The sequence below is a fragment of the Penicillium psychrosexuale genome (assembly GCF_028828465.1).
Source record: "Penicillium psychrosexuale strain IBT 29551 chromosome Unknown utg000003l, whole genome shotgun sequence".
In the NCBI taxonomy this organism is placed as follows: domain Eukaryota; kingdom Fungi; phylum Ascomycota; class Eurotiomycetes; order Eurotiales; family Aspergillaceae; genus Penicillium; species Penicillium psychrosexuale.
In genome coordinates, this window is record NW_026643188.1 from 2,517,804 (window position 1) to 2,537,952 (window position 20,149).

Here is a 20,149-nt window from a genome sequence, read left to right on the forward strand (position 1 = left end):
ATACTATGCTTAGATGTTGATCATTCTTATGTCAAGACTGCATGTGGTCGAGTGTTGTTTTGGATTGTTTATATAGAAACCACAGAAGATCCCATAAACCAATGCAACCGGGATACATCATTTTCTGGGCATCTTCGAAATATATATCGATTTAGTACTCGTATTAGAACGCTCTAACGCCCTAAGGGTCGCATGTCTATTTTGTAGAGGCAAGTCCTTTCAATCCAGACCATTAATCCCATCTTTATACGGCCGCAGGTCATACTCATCAGGATATGTTTGCAAGATGCGCTTGAGCTCCGTCATCTGCTCCCTCTGCTCTTCCGTAATCTCCTCATAAACATCCGCAAATGCCTCCCTAAGCGAGGGCTTCTTCTCCTGCTCCGCCGCGCCAAACTCCTTAAGTACCGCCTTGCGCATCTGATCCCGCGTCTCCTTCTCCTGCTCCTCACTCCAAATCCCCTGATTCTCAAGCCACTTCCGCAGCCGAATGATAGGATTATCACGACGTTTCCAATCCTCAACCTCGACGCGGGCGCGGTACGCAAAGCTGTCATCGCTGGTACTATGGTGCGAGACACGGTAGCTCATGGCTTCAATGAGCACAGGCCGTCCGCCCTCGCTTAGGGCAAGTCGTCGCGCCTCTTTCATCGCTTCGTTTACTGCGAAGACGTCGTTTCCGTCTACGCGGATCGTGTCGATGCCGTATCCCACGCCACGGCTGGCGATTCCATCACCCCGGTACTGCTCTAGCGTTGGCGTTGAGATTGCGTAGCCGTTGTTTCGGCATATAAAGACAACCGGGCAAGACCGTGTAGCGGCGATGTTTAGCGCGGCGTGAAAGTCACCTTCGCTGGCGGCTCCTTCGCCGAAATAGCAGGCCACGATGCGTGGGTCCCGGTTTGGGTTTTGGAGGTCTTGGAGTTTCAGCGCATAGGCTGCGCCGGCAGCTTGAGGAATTTGTGTGGCTAATGGGGATGAGATTGTGTGCTGTTGGTTATATCGTTAGGAAAAGTAGATTGATGTAAAGAGGTGGTGGCACTAACAATGCGGGGATAGTTTTGTCCATAGTGGACTGGCATATTCCGACCACGGCCTGTATCGTTGCTATTGGCAAAGAGTTGGCTCATAAAGTTCTTTAGGGTGAATCCACGTTGTTGGAATACACCGGCTTCGCGATATTGTGCAAAGACCACATCGTCTGGTGTCAACGCCGCGGCAGATCCAACTGTGATCCCTTCTTCGCCGGCGGAGACCTGCAGATAGACGGTGAGATGAGTTATTTATTTTCTTCATCTCAATCTTAAATAATTGAACTTACCATGTAGAAACTTAAGCGACCCTGCCGTTGTGCCTCGAACATGACCACATCCATAATGCTTACTGCACGCTAGAGGTTAGGTACTTGATAGCGCATCAAGCGTGGGATAACTAACCAGATAGCATATTTTTGTACCATGTCAAGACCTCCTCGTTCGTAACATCAGGTGCCGGTCTCTTCTTATCAACCTGGCAACCGTCTGAGTCCATCACTCGGTAGGTAGGGATAGCGGGCAGATCCGAGGCTTTAAGGAAGGCCATCTCTGAGGTGAACTTGCTGTTCACGGCCCCGGGAAATCGAACACTAAACATATCAACATCTCATCAGCGTTTCTCTAAAAAAAACATTGTCCTTGAAGTGATCACCTGTCTGACCCCGGCGGCTGCGAGATGGAGCTACTCCACCTCCGTGCGGGGACGATGCGCGCTGTAGTTATGGACTGGCTGCGGAGACCACCCCGAGTCAGGAGCTTTAGAGACATTATGCTCTCTGTTGCTATTAACATTGTAGTTTCAATTTGTTTCAATGGTAGAAAGGTGAGAAATCCCAAGGTCTTTGAATGTTAGATCTGGGGGATGCGGAGAGCGGTTGGCGTCGGCATTTTGGCGTCACTCCGCGGCCAACCGAGTATCCGGTTGATGCGGGGAAGATAATTCTACAACCATACGGAGAGTGAACAAATCAACATTGGAAGATCTCAATCGATTGTGTCTTTTGTAATCCTATTCCTTCCCTAGAATGAGGCTTCAAGGTTCACACCTCATATGGCTCCCTAGCGGTGTGGCTCAAATCCCTCGCGTATCACATCCTGCATTGCGACAGGGATGAGAGAGAGAGTCAATTCGTTCCTCCTCCACCCATTGATGGTCGAATAATTCAGAGCGTGGATTGCGACGATGTTGGCAGATGTATCATGGATCACAAAGTTGAGTTTCGTAATTACCTGTTCTTCAGATCCCCACGTCAATGATTCTACTTCCCGGATGTGGTAGTAGCCCTGGAGTCCAAGACCTGTCTTGTCGAGGACTCTGCGCTTCAGGGAATCGGCGATAGTCGTCTAGAACTGGGCCTGTTGGAAGATTCCACTATCCATGTGTGGCCGTGCCGTTGGCACGCTTCAGAAGTAGGACGGTAAATTGCCCGTTCTCTTGGTACCGGAAGACTGCTGCATCGACGCGCCATTGTTTATTTTATCCAGGGGTAAGTCTGAGATCCTGGCGCCGATGCTTGTATTCCATGGTTAGGTGGACAAGTTGGTATGAGAGGATAGAGACGGCGCTGATTGGTGGAAAGTTGAAGTTACACCAAGGGCAATACATAAATACATAAATACTGTTTGCTTTTTTGTTTGCTATTTGTTTGCTGCTTACCTCTAAATGGTCTCATTCATGGTCTAGAACTTGGGTGTGTATAAAGTCAAGCACAGCCGAGTGTATAAGATGAGTTAAAACTACCAATAAGGGGGTATATAGAACATATCTAAGACATTCAAAAAGATATCTAACTTTTTTTGGAAAAAGCCCATTGAAAATATTTCATGTAACTATTCTCTATAAAGTCCACGGGTGTTCCTAATGAGGTCGGATATGATGACATCGGTGCCTGTACCAGCCTTGGAGGCTTCGGCTCCACTATCTGATGGAGACGATGACATAGTTCGAATCGCTTTCCTAAGAATCTTCGACTGTGCTTTCTGTCTTCAATTCTTTGTACAATCATGTCTGAAACCGATCAATTCCGCGAGGTATTGAATACCGACATCAGGACTCCTATTCCCGATGAACTCGTAACCAGGATCTCATCCCTGCCGCCATTTATCCCTATACCGGGTGTCTCCAACTTTCGCGATCTGAGCCATGATAACAACAAAGTACGTCCGGGATTCGTGTATCGTTCGGGAAACCTGTCAAACATCTTCGGTTCTGGGAAATCCATCATCGCAACCGAACTGGGAATCACCACAATTTTCGACCTCCGGAATGAAGGCGAGCGACAAAGAGCCCCTTCACCCTCTATCCCAGGAGTCGAGACGATATGGCTACCATACAGAGATCGACCGGCCACTTTGAATCTCCGCGATTTTGCGGGCGAAGACAAGGGCGCCCAAGGGTTCGTGAAGATGTACTTCGGGATCCTCGAAGCGGCTGTCCCATGTTTCACCGAGATATTCAAGCATATCAGAGATAACCCAGACGACCCGTTTATCGTCCATTGCTCAGGTACGTGCCACGTGTACCACCTTGCTCTCATGGCTGTTTTCGTATAGTCGCGTGCAAAATCCCATTCATAATCGACAAATGCTAATCATAGGTTTCCGTCTATAGCCGGTAAGGACCGAACAGGTGTTTTCGCCTCTCTCGTCCTCCTCCTAATCCATCGACCCCATGAGGATATTATCAACGATTACATCCTCACTCGAGTTGTAATGGAAGGCGCCAGGGATAACCTCATGGAGGCATTCGCGGTAAACACAGAATCCGGTGAAACCGACTTCAGCCAGTTGAGCCCCGAGGCACTGGGTATGCTTGAAATGTGTGGTGCTCGAGCCAGCTCTATGGAGGCTTTCCTGGTATCATTTGAGAATTCCTATAAAAACGGTGTTGAGGTCTATCTCATTGATAAACTTGGGTTCTCGCAGAGTGATCTATCGACGATGCGTAAGAACCTGACCTAGCGGATCAACTGGGAATATCTGTAAATATATAAACAAGCATGTATAGAATATGTATATATTACTGCATTGGCTATATTTGGAATTAGACCAACTCTAAGGTGCTAACTCTGATTTCATATTCTTCGTGTCAATATTTCAGCGCCGAGGGCTAATCGAACTTCTCCTAGACGGGAAGTTGTCGAGGGCTCAACGGCGCCAACTTGCAAATACGGAATTGGCACATGTGCAGCGGATAGGAGGTTGCGCGAAGGTCCCGTCTCAGGAGACTCATTCCGCGTCTTCTGAATACCAGTAATATTGTAGACAGAGAGATATGGGATAGAAAGCTTGAAGTCAATTTAGTTGTTGACCGAGGGAGGGAGGGAGAAAAGAAGACCAATCCTAGGGAGTAGAAAAGATCATATCCACCTTAGGCAGGAAGTCTGGCTCAGAATGATACGTTAGGATGGTACTTGTGTAGGTCAGCTTCTCATTTCCAGTCCGATATTCTGCAATAATTAGCGTTCTTCTGTCAGCTTCTTCCCTCCTACTTGTGGTGTTAACTATGGTTGACTGTTTTTATCCATACGACACTGACTAATTCATATCAATATTTGCATGCATTATGTCTGTCTCTCTGACTTGTTTTACCAAGTTTATCGGCATCTATTAGCATTGTAGATATCCGTGGCATCAGTGAGGAACTTGTCAAACGCCCCGTCACCGGTAGTCGGGACGATCGACTTAGGAAGGTCCTCACCGTTGGCATTACGGTCATCGACAGTCTTAGCCTTTGTCTTCTCAACCCACTCCTTGGCAGACTTGAACTCGGCATCTGCTGTACAATGATCTTTATCATCGATTGCCTCGAGCATGGCAATCAAGTGCTTGCAAGCAGTTGCCCACTGCTTAGCAACAGTTGTCCAGGGTGCCACGTCCGTGGCAAAGGCCTTTGTGGCCATTTTGGGGAGAACATCAGGGATACTGATGATGAGTGCGAGGCGATCTTTCAACGTCTCAGTTCCGTCGCTGGAACCGGTTCTGCGACCGGCCCAGAAAGCTGTAATGTCCTTGGTAAGCTTGGGCGCATTGACCTCGGGACTTTGGTATGGCCAGTTCTGGTTGAGGTCTGTGAATGCGATAAGTGCGTTGTGGACAGTTGTGTCACTACCTGAAAGCTCCCATAGGCTTGCATTCATAGACTTGGTGGCGTTGTACGATGGCGCGTTCCACGTATAGTCGCCATAGTTGGCGAGCGCGGCCATAGAGGCGTATGGTTGGTTCATCGGGTTCGAGGTGAAGCCAACAAGACACTTGTATAATTCGGCGGCACGCTTTGTGAGCGGGTTGAGGAATAGGCGGTCACGGTTGTTGTCGTTGACTGGGAAGTTGTCCCATAGGAAAAGGTTGTCGGTGACGTAGCTCGAGTCGGCTCTCACGATGCTTTCGACTGTGATATTGTCGCTGAATATTCCTTCGCCGGTCCACTGAACGCGGATCTTCTTGTTCAGCTTGGTGCCGAATTCTTTCTTGTACGGGGTAGGTGCACTGCCAGCGTAGTCGGTTGGGACGGTCTCGAGGTCTTCGAGATCGTTTGGCTCAATGTACTGCGTCTGGACACGGTTCAGATAGAATGCCTGGGCGTCGGCAACCCATCCATCATTCTCCGTTTCCGGCCACTTCCTCTTGTCCTCATCGCAATGGAACTTGAGGGCGATATCATCGAGAGGAATGTAGAAGCTGCTGACACCAAATTCACGCAGCTGGTCAAACTTGGTGACAGTAGCGTTGAAGTCCTCGTCAGCCGAGTAACATACGTCTAGGCCGGGCGATAGAGCGTAGGTGAAGTCGACATGATGGTAATTTGCAGTCTGGACAAGCTCCTTGAGCTGGGTAAGCTCGTCGCCGCTGTAAAGAGTACGCCATTTGGCGCGGAGAAGTGGATCATACTTGGGCGTGTAGACATAGGTGTTCATTTTATGCTTTCCGTAGAATGCAAACTGGTCGAGACGCGCCTCATGAGACCAGGGAACACCGTAGAAACCCTCGATCGAGCCACGGATAGACATGAGCGGCCAGTCGCGCACCTTGACACCGGGAATATGGTCATCGGCGAGAAGTTGACGAAGAGTCTGTGCCGCATAGAATGTGCCGCGGGTGTCTACACCATTGAGTACAATGCTTGGCTGTTGCTCATACTTGCCAGATGCAAGAACATAGCCGTCAGCGTCGAGGTCATTCGCGGAATTTCCAGCAAGAGCCTTGGCAGCAGCGACAGCGACTCCGGCTTCCGCCTCTGTGCCAACAAAAATCTGTGTACCCTTACTGCTGGGCTTGGAGGCAAGAACAGCATCACCACCGGCAGCAGCCACAACCCCCTTGACCGTAGAGATCGTAGCGGAGTCCTTGAAATTGTCCGTCACGATATTGACATTACCCGTGAGCGATACCTTTCCGCCTGTGAACGTGATTTCTTGCGGAGTGGGCCACACTGCGGGGCCTCCATCATCATGTATAACAAGGTCGCTGTGGTCAATTGATGCAGCATTGACCGGCCCAAGCGCAAAAGCCAGAAGAAAAGCCCGAAGACAGGTAATGCGATGTGAACTGAACATTGTGTGGAGAAATATCATGTTCAAGGGCGTGGTTTATGCCAAGAAAGGTGATCACGACGTGTTTATTGATGACTTGCAAGATTGGAAGTTACGATGCCACGATCGATTACATCATGGCGAGGAGAGTGCAGTTTCGGGGTTTGATTTGATTTGATTTGATTATTTATTAGGTCGTATGCAGCCCCGATGCATACTAAGCAGCAATTTAGCAGAGGGTATTTCGGGTATGCCAGAAGATAAAATATAGGGAATAGTGTTTCAGGTGATAATTATGGGCGACGGATCGGACCACTACGACAAAACTAATTTTCTGCCGAGCAGAAAATTAGTCAGCTAGCCATACGCTGTTCCATAGCTGTAATGAGTATACAGCAATTTATATTTTCTCTAATTACTCACTTTCCAACGGTCGTATTAAGTTCAAATTTGAAGGTCTAATTAATTAAAATGCCCCTCTCTAAAAGAGTTATAAATTTCAAACTAATTACGACTATTAGAAGCTGATAAGTAGTTAAGTATACCTGAGTAAGTAAGTATAGAGTAAGTAAGCATAGAGTAAGTGTCTTTCTGGACCGCCTTCCTATTAAATATACTGCCGACTAGGAGTTTTAAATCGGTAGAACTAGCAGAATTCTTAAAGGCGGTGAATTCTGGTATAGGGCATTAAGACAGAGGAATAGTTAACTAGTTAGTGAAGAGGGAAATGTACGATGGGCAGCCTGGCCATGCAGGCAAGACGAGGACGACACAACAACACCAACCATCCAGGACGATCAGCTAGCAAGCATAGGGATCACGTAGACCACACCATAGCATACAATCTCCTAGCGCACAAACATCTCGCAACTCCTTTTTTATTTCAGGGGTGATGCTCCTTCTAGACTATCTGCTCCCCGAGACTCTACTTGACAACCAGGCTTTCGTTTTCTCTGCCTGAGGGACAAGGCCGCTAAACTAGGCATCCCGACTTTCCCCACTGCATTAGGTAGAATATAGTATCGATGACTAAGTAATTTTATGAATACTAAGACTATTTTATACCTAGTAGATTATTCCAGGTCATATGACCTCCCCGTATACCACCATCTTCTCCTCCTTACGCAAATTGATATTTTCCAAAGTACACGTATTCTTTACATAGTACACTCTCCTCTCTCAAATATGGTACTGCCATTATAGAGAGAGGTAACTACTCTTTAAAAGGTTTAAGGTTAATTGATAGACGTATACTAGAGGTAAATGTAAAGAGGTTGTAATATTATATACAGGCCCAAGACCATAATTATATAGGCGGTGATTAGAGCGGTGAGCCAAAAATTAGTTTTGTCGTAGTGGTCCGATCCGTCGCCCATAGATAATGTTCGCAAGGGGCAGTGCTCTACGATATAAGACAGAGAGCGAACCTGCGACGATTCACAATTCACCTCCTCCCGCTCGTAACCTCGGAACGTAGCGCATCTATCGTAATATTATAGCCGATCGTTGATTGGGTGGACACAAGTACAACCTTGTAGATCGTCAGATATCAATTCCCCAAGCCACAATGGTTAAAGGATAATTTAGATATCTCGCCGAAATACGCTTAAGCCCTTAAAAGCCTAAAGCCTCTTTGGGTTATAACCTTAAAATTGCGTGGTAAACGAGATAAAGTATGGAGAATTGAATATATTCCAGCAGATCTGCTGGAATTAGGACTTGGTATGACAGATGGAGATTTCTTGATGAGAATAATGGGCATTGACGACGTGAGACTTCAATGATCTGATCTATTCAGCTCAAGGCAATAGCTGTTTGGATATTATTCCGCTATACCACTGTTTCGATTCATGGTGATATATATTACGTTTTCCTGGTCGAGGTTGATATATGCAAAACGCTGTTGTTGATAATGAAGGTTACTGCCTCTTCCAACGAACTAGTTATACTTCGGAAGCATAATTTTCTTCCAAGACCATCTGGACCTATCCACCTGCATCGAGACTAACCTGCTCTGAGCCAAAGGGAAAGCTTCCCTTTCAGCCTAGATCCGAATAGGTAAATGATATACTATCCCTACATCACTACGGGGTAAGAACAAGGAACTAGTACCGGTAAGAACCCACTGGAGCCATAGACTATCCTATAGACCCGGTCAAAGCTCGGACCGAATGACTGCCGATGTAAATAGACAGCTCTGGATTTCTCGGCACGTGCCATTCGTACTGCTAAAATGGCTGAATGGATATTTACTGCGTTAAATTCAACCCTAAAAATGAAAACTGGGTCGTCAAGCTAGTGATGCTAGTGTAGTGGATCGCTTTCATACTACGGACGAACCAAAACATACATCAACATCAATCCTGTCGTTTGGATCTATGTTTATTCTGAGATATTCACTGACATGAAAAAATAACAAGGGACATCATTGCATTCGTCAATATATGAGTATGTTATCATTGTAAGATTGCGCCAAAAACCCTAACTGGCATGTAAATGCATCCCAAACCCGTTATGCAGAGAGCTTGATTGAGAATAAAGTTTGTAACCCTTCCTTACCACTTGTTGTCAAAAGCTTTGCCGTCAATGTAGTTAATCAGCTCCTTTACTGGGGGCAGATGATCGCGACCAGCGCCAAACAACATGCCCTGACGCAAAACTTTGCGGTAGTTCTTGCCCGGAGACACCTTACCGAGAACATATTCTTGGCGAGTCTCGACTCGAGTGGGGACTGGGATAGAACGGCCGACGACAGCCTCCATTCCCTGCCAAGCAAACGTAATGGCCTCCTTCGCGCCACCAGGGATACCAGCCTCGTCGAGCATCATAATGCGTGTGTTGGGGTAATTCTCCTGGATAAAGGCGGCGATGTTGGGGTTGTAGGCTCCACCACCGCACATGAATATCTCGGCGATCTCGAGGCCCTTGGGAGCGTAGCGACGGTAATGGTCCACGATGGCCTGGGCGGTAACACGGGTTATGGTGGCGACGACATCGTCAGGCTTGAGTCCCTTGGCCTCGGCCTTGGCGATAAATTCGTAGGCGAGAGTGTCACGGAAAACTTCTCGACCGGTTGTCTTGGGGGGTTCTAACGCGAAGTAGGGATATGTCAGGAAGTCATCCACAAGCCCCTGGTCGACGGCACCGCGGGCTCCCATCTCGCCATCCTGATCGTATTCGCGCTCGCCGTTAGTATAGTGGCGAACTACGGCATCGATGAACACGTTTCCTGGACCGGTGTCGAAGTCGTAGCAGGCATCGACGCCGCCGTGGCTGTCCGGGAGCACAAAGCAGACATTTGCGATGCCGCCGATATTCTGGCACGCACGCAGCTTTGTCGGGTGGTGTAGCACCAGCGCGTCGAAAAAGGCAATGAGGGGTGCTCCCTGACGTCCAGCTGCCTGATCACTCACTCGGAAATCGGTGACCGAGGTGATGCCCGTGCGCGAGGCTAGGAATGTGCCTTCAGCCATAGTCAAAGCGCTGCGGGTCTCACCGGCTTCTGGCATGGAGAGTAGCCAGATGGTTTGGCCATGGGATCCGAGGACGTCAATCGATTTGATATCCACATTGTAATCCTTACAGAATTGGTGCACGGCCGAGGCAAAGGTCTCGCCCAGAATCACATTGACTTCCGACAGCTCGGAAGGGGATGTCTTATTATGCAGGATCATGTTCATCACCCGCTTCTTGATCACCGGCTCAAGTGGAATTTCACCATACTGCGTCATTGGTCAGCATGTCGTACCCTGTGCAGCATTCACGTAGGTAGTGGTACTTGCCTTAAGTAGTTCGAAGTGCATAGGCGATTCCGGGGTCTCCTGGCGGAATCGGCAAAGGGCGCAATCAATGCCATCCTAGAGCTGATGAGTGTGGTGTTTCTCGAGTGAACAGACGGCCACCCACCATCGAGGTTCCGCTATTCAGCCCCAAAACTGTGATGTCTAAACTATGGCTGGAAGTGCCATTGACAGAGTTGATCACCATGTTGGATTCCAATTTGCGAATTCAAACGAACGATTAGGAAAATAATCGGAATTTTTTTTTCAAAAGAAACATCGTGAGGATCATGACACTATTTAAGACCCGGTCCCTAACCGGAATCCATAATGAACGAACCGGTAGATGGTGGAGACAGAAAATTGGCGTCGGCATTCTCAATCTCTCTGATAGATCTAATTCTGGTTAGCAACAAGGGCAGAAGGGATGACCGGCAAAACGCCTATTAGGAAAGAAAATGATAAATGGCTACACGCTTGTGGGCTTGGCCCCCGCATGAACAGCTCCATCGCGCCCCCCGGTCTTACCAAGCTTGGCCTTCAGATTCTTCACCAAATGCCGGGGGCGGGTCCAATTGCAAGGATTACTCGAGATTGCTTATTTTTTGCTTTTGGCGATCTGGGGAAGTGGCTTACCATATACCATGGGGTATACCACACTCTGGAAGCGACTCTCGCCACGTCAGCTGAATGTCGCCATCCAGATATTCTCCCTGATCTCAATCTTCTTCGAGGGTTATGACCAGGGTGTGATGGGTGGTGTTAACAGCGCACCTAGATATGTAACAGAAGTTGGCATCGGTAGACCTGATGGGACTGTGACCAACACCACTCACCAGGGGGGCATTGTCAGCGTCTATTACCTGGGTGCGATCTTCGGTTGCTTCGCTGGCGGGTGGCTTGCAGATCGCGTTGGTCGGATCAACGGCCTACTCGCTGGGTCATTATTTGCGCTGATCGGTGGCGCGCTGCAGGCGGGCGCTCAGAATTCCAACTTCATGCTGTGTGCTAGGGTGGTTACAGGGATTGGGACCGGGGGTGAGAATGGATCCCTGCTAGTCTTGCCTCGGGGCTGGAAGGAGCTACGATTTTAATTTGTCATTTCACAGCCTTGACTGGGATTACCCCGGTGTTGGTGTCTGAGACCTCTTCTGCGAACCACCGCGGCGGCTTTCTGGGCTATGTGTTCATTGCCAATTGTGAGTCGTTGATTCGCGATATCCACTGTGGGGGCCATTGCTGACATGCATGAACTTCAAGATCTAGGTATATCCATGGCATATTGGATCTCCTTCGGCCTCGCTTTCGTCGATAACGGTTACTCGGACGTACGATGGCGCTTCCTCCTCGCCTTTCAGTGTTTCCCGGCACTCATACTAGTTTCCTTTATCAAAATGTTACCGGATAGCCCCCGCTATCTGGCCTCGGTGGGGCGGAATGATGAGGCTCGAGACCTCTTGAATCGTATTCGCAAAGATCGGGCATCGCAGGAAGATATCGACCGAGAATACCTTGAGATTATAGTGACCGCACAGGGAAGCAAGCGCAGCTCGCCCACTGAATTTGGAATGATCCTAATTGGAAAAAGTGAAAAACCAGGGCTAAATCTTGGTCGACGAGCTTGGTTGTGTGTTTGGCTTCAGATTATGGCGTCCTGGACGGGTATTACGGTGAGCTACGGCGCTTACAATCGGTCCCCTGGACAATTATTGGGGTACTAATAGTAATTGTAGGCTGTGACTGCCTATTCCCCGACACTGCTTGCTCAAGCAGGCTATAGTGATATAAAGCAAAACGGTCTTGCCGGAGGAATCAACACAATTGGAATTATAGGTACCATTATCAGTGCTCAAATAATCGATCGATTAGGCCGACGGGTGTGTTTGATGGGCGGAGCAGCTATTTTATCTGCAGTCAACTTAATTGTGATTATTTCTTCTGCCGCTCGAAGTGCTTTCCCCTGACAATTTTATAGGCTGGAGCTGTTTATGAAGGTTCCCTGCATAATCCTGAAAAAGCATCTCAATTTGCGCCTGGTGCTGTGACCATGCTCTTTTTGTTCAATTTGGGGTAGGTCTGAAATGCGACACTTCTTGTCATATGTACTAAAGTGTAACCAGTTATGCTGCTACCTGGGGTACGGTCGCTTTCTTGATTCCCACTGAGATATTCCCCAGTGATCTACGCGCCCAAGGCAATGGCTTTGGTATTACGGGGTGGGCAATTGGGGTTGGTATGACCACGTTAGTCAATCCGATCATGTTTAATGTCATGACCGTAAGCTTCTCCGACTTCGCACTTCAACTAAAATACTGACGATCGTTTAGAGCCGTACATACTTTTTGTTTGCTGGCCTTAACCTCATCTGGATCCCGATCGTCTACCTATGTATGTTTTTGATCTCTTATTAATCCACTTTTAGTTCTGAGATCTAACATGATCTTCACAGTCTACCCTGAAACTCGCGACCGCTCTCTTGAGTCCATCGACGCTCTTTTCTCGACATCCAGTCCATTCTACTGGAAGATGGAACAGGCCTATAAACTCCATGGCGATGTCCTCGCCGAACACGGAATAAATATGAGTGAGGTCCCTCAGTGGCGACGAGACACAAACTGAACTTGCAACTGTCAATTTGCGTTATACCATATAGAGCCTTGATCGTGTCACCTACGCTTGCACATGTATAACATCATGTACCCGATGTTGTTACCCCGCACTTAATGTATTATATAGAGGTTGTATTCACACCTTTTGTATTTGTTTTTCATTTCTTTCTCACTTATTACTGGTAGGTCATGACTTTTATATAAAACCACATCTGTAGTCAAAATCTATATATACATGACGCCTTGGTCAATAGTACATACATGATATTCTCCTCTTAATTTATATGATCTACAGCATTATACATTAGTATAGTTACATCTTCTAGACTCATTGTCGATCCCGGCGTCAACCTGAAATGACACGCTGCTGAGTCAGCTTTTGTGGCTTGTAACTCCAATGCCGGCTTTGATCCTCTTCATTTCTAGGATTCAATTGCGCATCGATGTCATCGGAGAAATTTACTGCTTCAGCTTGATCGCAATTTTTTTTTTGCCTTTTTCCCATTCTGCACAGGCCTACCCCACGATTTAGTACACGCGACCCGTGTCTCTGTGCAGACCCGACCGAAGCTCCCGAGGTCGGGGCCCACGAATTGTCACCCGCTTCCTTGCGCCTGAGCCCAATTCCCGAGGTTGGAATGAACTAATGAATTGAATGTCGCAAAAACCCCGAAAGCTCCAACGCGTCTCCAAGGCCTGTAAGATCCCCACGTTGAATTGTATACTTTCCTCGCGCTTGGCGGCAATATCCCCCCGAACTGTACTAGAAAGCTTGGAGCTCATGTTGCATCCATAGGCGATTTCTGCAACAGACGCAGCATTAAATGCGGCAGGAGTGCAGACCCGCTAGGCAGATGTCAGAATTGTGCGGATTTTGACGTCCCGTGCACCTTTGATCGTCCCGCGAAGCGCCGGGGCGTCAAGGCTGGCACCAGGGCTTCTATGCGAGAGACTCCGTTGGTAGAAACGCCTGCCCCCGAGAATGTCCTCCCTGTACCGCCTACAGGGCGGACGTCAAATTCCTCTGTGTCTAGGAGCTACAGCGAGTCCGCCCACCGCCCGTCATTGACTGGGGACCCATGGTCTACCTTCAATGTTGGTGGCGTGGCAACGGAAGTGTATGATGATGATAGCGCATTGCGAAACTCATGGAATGCATTTGCCATTGCCAGTGATCGTCAAATCCGAAATCTCGTGCAGGTATACTTCGAGATTGTGTATCCAATGTACGAATCGACCTTATCATTGCCCTTATCCTTTTCTATGGCTGATAAATTACCAGCTTCCCGCTTTTCCACAAGCAATCTTTTATTGAAAGAGTTAATAACCAAGAGCACCTCCGAAATCCGGGGTTATTTGCCTCTACAATGGCTGTCTGTGCGTTAGTTTCGGGACGCGCCCGAGACGGCGCATTGTTCACTAATAGATGGCATCGCGAGGAACTTGCCGAACCTCCGTCTGAGGCTTTTTATGCCGCAGCCAAGGATTCTATCCCCCGAGATCTTGCAGCGGCAAGAGGCATTAACTATATGCGTGCATGCGCCATTCTCGCAATTGCCAGCATTCAGAATGGCCAGATCAAGAATATGCAAAAGTTTTCCGGCATGTACCATACTCTTACCAGTATGGAGGGCCTTCACGATGAGAAGCTGTGGCCGAAAAACCTGAGTCCTATCGAAGTCGAGGAGCGGCGAAGACTAGTATGCATTCCTTTATCTTATGGTTACGGTTCCCGCTAACTTAATGCTATGAAGTTCTGGTCTATCTACACGTTGGATATTTATTCTACCATCGTATGGGGAGGCGTGATTCGATATCGCGAAGCGCATTCTCTGGTAAGATATCCGAGTGAGGTTGACGATGAGCTCATCACACTACACGGCTATGGGATGCCTCCCGTGTCTCCGGACTCGGGCGACGTGACCGTTGTATCACGGCAACCTGTAGCATGGCTTCGGGGCTGGAACTTTACGACCGATCTGTATCGAATTCTAGAATACGTCGTCGACGGCAATCGGCGTCGTTTCTCGTCAGCCAACGGAACCTCACAGGTGTGGTCTCTGTTCACCCCGGCATCCATGTCAGAACCAGCAGTCATGGAGAGGGTACTATCCATGTACGCCGCACTGCCGTCGCAATTTAAAGAAACACCACCCACTACAGGCGACATGGCCAAAGACCTGTTCGGGTTTCAATCTGCCAACATCCAGGCAACACTGCAGCTCCTCCGGATGGTGCTTTTGTCAGCGGAAGAGCTTGGCGTAGACCGCAAATGTGACGTGGCCGGAGAACTTCTCAGTGTCTTCAGCAACGTTCCCGTGGAGTATTTGAAAGCCATCAGCTCCCCTTTAGTATGTTCATCATTGCTTTTCCAGCCCCCATTTGACTAACCGCTCCCAGCTCCATCATCTTGGCGGAATCGGCTATATCCTCGGCTCTGTGATGGAAGGAAGTTTATCAGAAGCATCCTATCAACGCGTCCGCACGTTGCTGTAAGTTTTCTACGCATCCCAAGCCAATTTCCCAAATTAATAAGCTCTTACAGACTCGAAATGGCCGACCTCCTCGGTCGCCTCGAGACAGGTCTCCAGCGCGCCGCCGGCGCCAGCCAACGACTCCGGTCGCAAGTAGACAGAATCGACGGCTACATGCGCAGCTCCCGGCTAGTCAATCTCACAGTGCAACACCCACACCCTCAACATAACGCAATCCCGATCGATAATAAACGCGAAATGCCTTTCCCATCAGCAACATATATTCCTCCCAGTGGCCCCGTCCCGGCAGTCGGCCCGCCGACGGGAATGGGTGGGCAGATGATGCAGTTCCAGCTACCACCGGAATTGTTGTCGGATTGGCCGTGGCCAATGGATGGGGCTCATTCGGATGGGTTCCTTCCGCTGGCGTTTGAATAATTTATTTAGTGGTTGCTGGGTGCATTTGTGGGAGTTGGAGGCCACCTGTTTAATGATTGCATAGAATAGAAGGAGTGTAATTAATCATCTGTTTTATATTTATACTAGCGGTAATCGAGCAGAACTCACGAATTGTGGTGTTCGTTACCCTTTCGTCCTATACTTGCTTTATTTGTCCATTTTGTCTCTTTCATATGTTCGTTCTCAGGTTCGATTATCGATCTAAGGTGCTTCTGCGCCCTTTGAGGTATTAACTACACAGGTCCGACTTTTGGACGATTACATGACTCTTGGCCTCTTAAGACACATACAGTAGTACTAAGCAATCTTTTAACAGATAAACCTCACTATCAAAAGCCTATTTAGATTGAGTGGAGGGCGTCCATTTTGTGGAGAATTCTAATTGAGAAAGTTTGATGTACACAGTTTCTCTTACATACCACAGCAATCTTGACTCCAAGTATATACGGAGTACGTAATTCCATTATGAGAAATATATAAAAAAGTACTGCCGATCACTGGCCTCGACCTGTAGGAACACCAGCATCAGCATGTACAACATAGTGGTCAGGCCCCCGGTGGCTCAAAATGCGGGGGTATACTTATGGCTTCGGCCCTCCCAAGGTAAGCGGGAATATCATAATTCGTACTTGGCCAAAGGTCAGTGGAACCGACAGAGGGTTTTGTTGATCTTGGCCATGGCCCGATCGGACATTTTGAACTCTTTCAGCCTAGTCTCCAGTAGTCCACCCCACAAAGGCGTGTTGAGGCATTCACATTAACTTCTCTTATCAAAAAGTCTTAGTTGGTCATTGAGCTATGGCCTCTGGACAATCCCCATCGAATAACCTGATAAGCTTATCACTTGGCAGATCTTCAAGGTTTAGCATCGCCTTCTCCTCCCCCTTTTGGGATGACCCGAAGACATTCGCTGATTTGAAGTTGATATCTCGATATATCTCTTATCAGTGGTGTGTGGAGTCGGCCCACGCTCTTGGCGGTGTTAGAGATGATCAACATCGATGCCGTCTATCTATCAACGTCGTTGGTGCCGATCCTGACCCCAAGGTCAGTGCGCATATAAAGAGTCATGTCCCGCGCCTCTGGACTTGGAGTACATTCCAGGCTCAAGTAGCATTTCGCCATGGAGAAGAAAGTTTTTACAAATGTTTCCGCCGAGGATGCTAGCACAGGCGTTGTTTTACCCTACCGGGAGACAAAGCGCGGTCTAGCATCCCGACATGTGCAACTAATGGCCATCGGAGGCTCAATCGGTACTGGGCTTTTCGTCGGTATCGGGTCCTACCTGCGGGATGCCGGCCCGCTGTCACTGTTCCTGGGGTATCTTGTTTGGGGGTGCCTCTTCATCTTGCCTGTCAATCTGTGTGTTGGGGAAATGGCCGCATACCTTCCCATTCGTGGGTCGATCTTTGAGCTCGCTGCCCGGTTTATTGACCCGGCATTTGGATTTGCTATGTAAGTCCTTCCGTGCCCTAACCTTGCTGGGCTTTACGCTACATGACGCTAACCCTTCTAGGGGCTGGGTATATTTCTATGGTGGTGTAATGCTCGTCTGTACGGAGTATTCTGCAGTGTCAACAGTCATGCAATACTGGAACACAAGCGTCAATCCCGCCGTCTGGGTAACCATGGCAATGGTTGTTTGCACGATACTCAATCTTGTCTCGGTCAAATGGTACGGTGAGAGCGAGTTCATCCTAGCGTCGACCAAGATCCTTCTCCTCATCGGACTCGTCCTCCTCACCTTCATCACAATGGTTGGCGGAAACCCCAGGCACGATGTCTATGGTTTCCGGAATTGGACCGATGGCGTCATGTTCGAGTACTATACCGATGGCACCACGGGCCGGTTTTTGGGCTTCTTCTCCGTCATGGTCTATGCAGCCTTCTCCATCGCTGGACCTGATCTCCCAGCCCTAGCCGCAGGAGAGATCCAGAACCCACGAGTGACCATCCCCCGAGTTGTGAAGATGACCTTCTACCGCATTGTGGGATTCTATGTCGTCGGAGTCCTAGCTGTTGCCATCATCTGCAGCCCAACCGACCCACGTCTCATTTCCGCAATTAGTGGCGGTGCTGCTGGCTCCGCTGCTTCGCCTTGGGTCATTGGAATCCAAAACCTTGGCATCAAGGGCCTGCCCGATCTGATCAACTTCTTGATTCTGTTATCGGGCTGGTCATGTGGCAATGCCTACCTTTACAGCTCCAGCCGCACACTCTATTCCCTCGCTCGCGATGGCCAAGCACCGAAGTTCCTTTTGAAATGTACTGCATCCGGCATCCCCATAAACTGTGTCCTCACGGTCTCGGTTTTGTCTTGCATCACCTTCCTCGTGGCCAGTACCTCTTCCGTCGAGGTCTTCTTCTGGTTCGTTGATTTGACCACCATCGCCTTCGTTCTCACCTACACGGGCATGGTCTGCGTCTTCATCGCCTGGTACCGAGCTTTGAAGGCACAGGGAATCGACCGCAAGACGTTCGTTCCTTGGGCTGCACCATGGCAGCCATATGGCGCCATTCTCGCTATCATTATCGGCTCCACGACCGCTATCTTCAATGGCTTCTCTGTCTTCAAGCCTTTCAGTGTGCAAGGCTTCATCACCTCGTACTTCGGTCTAGCGTTCTGGGTCGTCATGTTTGTCTTCTGGAAGGTGTATCACCGAAGTTCGTTTGTGAAAGTTGCAGAGGCAGATTTGTACTCTGGGAAGGCGGAGATCGATGAAGAGTGCAAGATCTGGGAAGAAGGTGGTTGGGCCGAACGGCGGAAGGAGGAGCTGGCTCAGATGCATTGGGTCCGGCGAATTTGGGAGAAAATGTGGTGATTTTCTGTATACTTGGTGCTTTTTTGTACATATACCATCTTATTCATTGAATTATGTTTCATTTGATGTTTGCTATTTCCAGAGCGTAGAAAGACCAAATGGTCACCGAAATAGAATAGCACATTATAGCAGTCGGCGAGCGTACGTAGTTGTAGGATAAACTCCGATTTCAACTCCTAGTCCCAATGTCTCTTTTCCATGTCTAAATAGAGGTATATAAGAGATGAGGTATAGGTTCCAAGGTTGTACCTCTCATGAACTAGACGCTCTGATTGGTCAGTGGAGGTGATGCTTAAAGGCACGCACCGGTGGGGACCGGGACTGGAAAAGAAAAGTTGCCCGGTTCACCTTGGCAAGCTTCTCCAGACCTGCGAACAACATCAATTCCATTATGTCCAGCATGTCAACTCGCTCCGCCTGGCGAGCTTTGCACTATAGTGCAAAGCGTCGCGCTTTCCAACCCTCTACTCCCTACCGTTGTTTCTCCTGTGCCAACCGTGTCCAGGAGCAGAAGCCAGAGAATGACCGCATGACACACTTCGGCTTCACGAATGTGCCCGAGGCAGAGAAGGAGATTCGAGGTAAGGATTATAATCACCATCTTACCCAATTGACCATCTCAATACAACCAAACCCGAACCCATAACTAACCAACATCCCCCTACAGTCGGCGCCGTCTTCAGCTCCGTGGCAGCCTCCTACGACCGCATGAATGACCTAATGTCCCTCGGCATTCACCGCCTGTGGAAAGACCACTTCGTGCGATCCCTGAACCCAGGCTCATGCCTGCCCGCCCTGACCGCCGACCAGCGCGGCTGGAACATCTTGGACATCGCCGGCGGGACCGGCGACATCGCCTTCCGCATGCTGGACCACGCCACGAACGTCAACCACGACATGGAAACCCGCGTGACGATCAGCGACATCAACGCCGACATGCTGGCCGAGGGCCGCAAGCGCTCCCTCGACACGCCCTACTACAACACGTCGCGACTGGACTTCGTCGAGGCCAACGCTGAGCACATGCCGCATATCCCCGACGCCTCGGTGGATCTCTACACTGTTGTTTTCGGAATCCGGAACTTTACGGATAAGCAGGCTGCGCTGAATGAGGCGTATCGTGTCCTCAAGCCCGGTGGTGTCTTTGCTTGCATGGAGTTCAGTAAGGTCGATAACCCGATTCTGGATGGCATTTATAAGCGTTGGAACTTTGGTGCCATCCCGCTTATTGGTCAGGTTGTGGCTGGTGACCGTGATAGCTATCAGTATCTCGTGGAGAGTATTGAGCGCTTCCCTAGTCAGGAGGAGTTTAGGGGTATGATTCAGAAGGCTGGGTTTATGATTCCTGGTCAGGGCTTTGAGAACCTCACAGGTGGTATTGCTGCTATCCATAAGGGTATTAAGCCGATTGTTAAGGCTTGATTGCGGACGATTGATGTGT

The 20,149-nt window shown here is 49.0% G+C and overlaps 9 protein-coding genes across 9 annotated transcripts; 5 read left to right on the forward strand and 4 right to left on the reverse strand.

The window, feature by feature from the left end:
- Positions 1-219: 219 nt before the first annotated feature.
- Positions 220-1,826, reverse strand: N7518_004876 (thiamine pyrophosphate-dependent dehydrogenase E1 component subunit alpha; the record flags this gene model as incomplete). Its single annotated transcript, XM_057185803.1, has 5 exons — positions 220-990; positions 1,047-1,256; positions 1,322-1,383; positions 1,437-1,624; positions 1,687-1,826. The coding sequence occupies 5 exons, from the start codon at positions 1,824-1,826 to the stop codon at positions 220-222; spliced, it is 1,371 nt and encodes a 456-aa protein (XP_057042573.1).
- Positions 1,827-2,093: 267 nt separating this feature from the next.
- On the reverse strand, positions 2,094-2,503 carry N7518_004877 (Dehydrogenase E1 component; the record flags this gene model as incomplete). Its single annotated transcript, XM_057185804.1, has 2 exons — positions 2,094-2,378; positions 2,408-2,503. The coding sequence occupies 2 exons, from the start codon at positions 2,501-2,503 to the stop codon at positions 2,094-2,096; spliced, it is 381 nt and encodes a 126-aa protein (XP_057042574.1).
- A 535-nt stretch (positions 2,504-3,038) lies between these two features.
- Positions 3,039-3,995, forward strand: N7518_004878 (tyrosine-protein phosphatase; the record flags this gene model as incomplete). Its single annotated transcript, XM_057185805.1, has 2 exons — positions 3,039-3,540; positions 3,646-3,995. The coding sequence occupies 2 exons, from the start codon at positions 3,039-3,041 to the stop codon at positions 3,993-3,995; spliced, it is 852 nt and encodes a 283-aa protein (XP_057042575.1).
- A 635-nt stretch (positions 3,996-4,630) lies between these two features.
- On the reverse strand, positions 4,631-6,589 carry N7518_004879 (CAZyme family GH84; the record flags this gene model as incomplete). The annotated part of the gene is made up of 1 exon (XM_057185806.1): positions 4,631-6,589. The coding sequence occupies one exon, from the start codon at positions 6,587-6,589 to the stop codon at positions 4,631-4,633; it is 1,959 nt and encodes a 652-aa protein (XP_057042576.1).
- Positions 6,590-9,120: 2,531 nt separating this feature from the next.
- N7518_004880 (UPF0075 domain protein) lies at positions 9,121-10,552 on the reverse strand (the record flags this gene model as incomplete). Its single annotated transcript, XM_057185807.1, has 3 exons — positions 9,121-10,287; positions 10,330-10,422; positions 10,472-10,552. 3 exons carry the CDS (start codon positions 10,550-10,552, stop codon positions 9,121-9,123), a joined length of 1,341 nt encoding a protein of 446 aa, XP_057042577.1.
- A 436-nt stretch (positions 10,553-10,988) lies between these two features.
- On the forward strand, positions 10,989-12,963 carry N7518_004881 (putative MFS sugar transporter; the record flags this gene model as incomplete). Its single annotated transcript, XM_057185808.1, has 8 exons — positions 10,989-11,382; positions 11,454-11,543; positions 11,605-12,014; positions 12,078-12,269; positions 12,320-12,414; positions 12,465-12,621; positions 12,672-12,732; positions 12,794-12,963. 8 exons carry the CDS (start codon positions 10,989-10,991, stop codon positions 12,961-12,963), a joined length of 1,569 nt encoding a protein of 522 aa, XP_057042578.1.
- Positions 12,964-13,608: 645 nt separating this feature from the next.
- N7518_004882 (putative C6 transcription factor) lies at positions 13,609-15,865 on the forward strand (the record flags this gene model as incomplete). The annotated part of the gene is made up of 6 exons (XM_057185809.1): positions 13,609-13,651; positions 13,750-14,179; positions 14,236-14,653; positions 14,708-15,304; positions 15,354-15,445; positions 15,499-15,865. The coding sequence occupies 6 exons, from the start codon at positions 13,609-13,611 to the stop codon at positions 15,863-15,865; spliced, it is 1,947 nt and encodes a 648-aa protein (XP_057042579.1).
- A 1,144-nt stretch (positions 15,866-17,009) lies between these two features.
- Positions 17,010-18,708, forward strand: N7518_004883 (putative proline permease; the record flags this gene model as incomplete). Its single annotated transcript, XM_057185810.1, has 2 exons — positions 17,010-17,341; positions 17,403-18,708. 2 exons carry the CDS (start codon positions 17,010-17,012, stop codon positions 18,706-18,708), a joined length of 1,638 nt encoding a protein of 545 aa, XP_057042580.1.
- A 391-nt stretch (positions 18,709-19,099) lies between these two features.
- N7518_004884 (class I SAM-dependent methyltransferase) lies at positions 19,100-20,130 on the forward strand (the record flags this gene model as incomplete). Its single annotated transcript, XM_057185811.1, has 2 exons — positions 19,100-19,289; positions 19,376-20,130. 2 exons carry the CDS (start codon positions 19,100-19,102, stop codon positions 20,128-20,130), a joined length of 945 nt encoding a protein of 314 aa, XP_057042581.1.
- Positions 20,131-20,149: the final 19 nt, after the last annotated feature.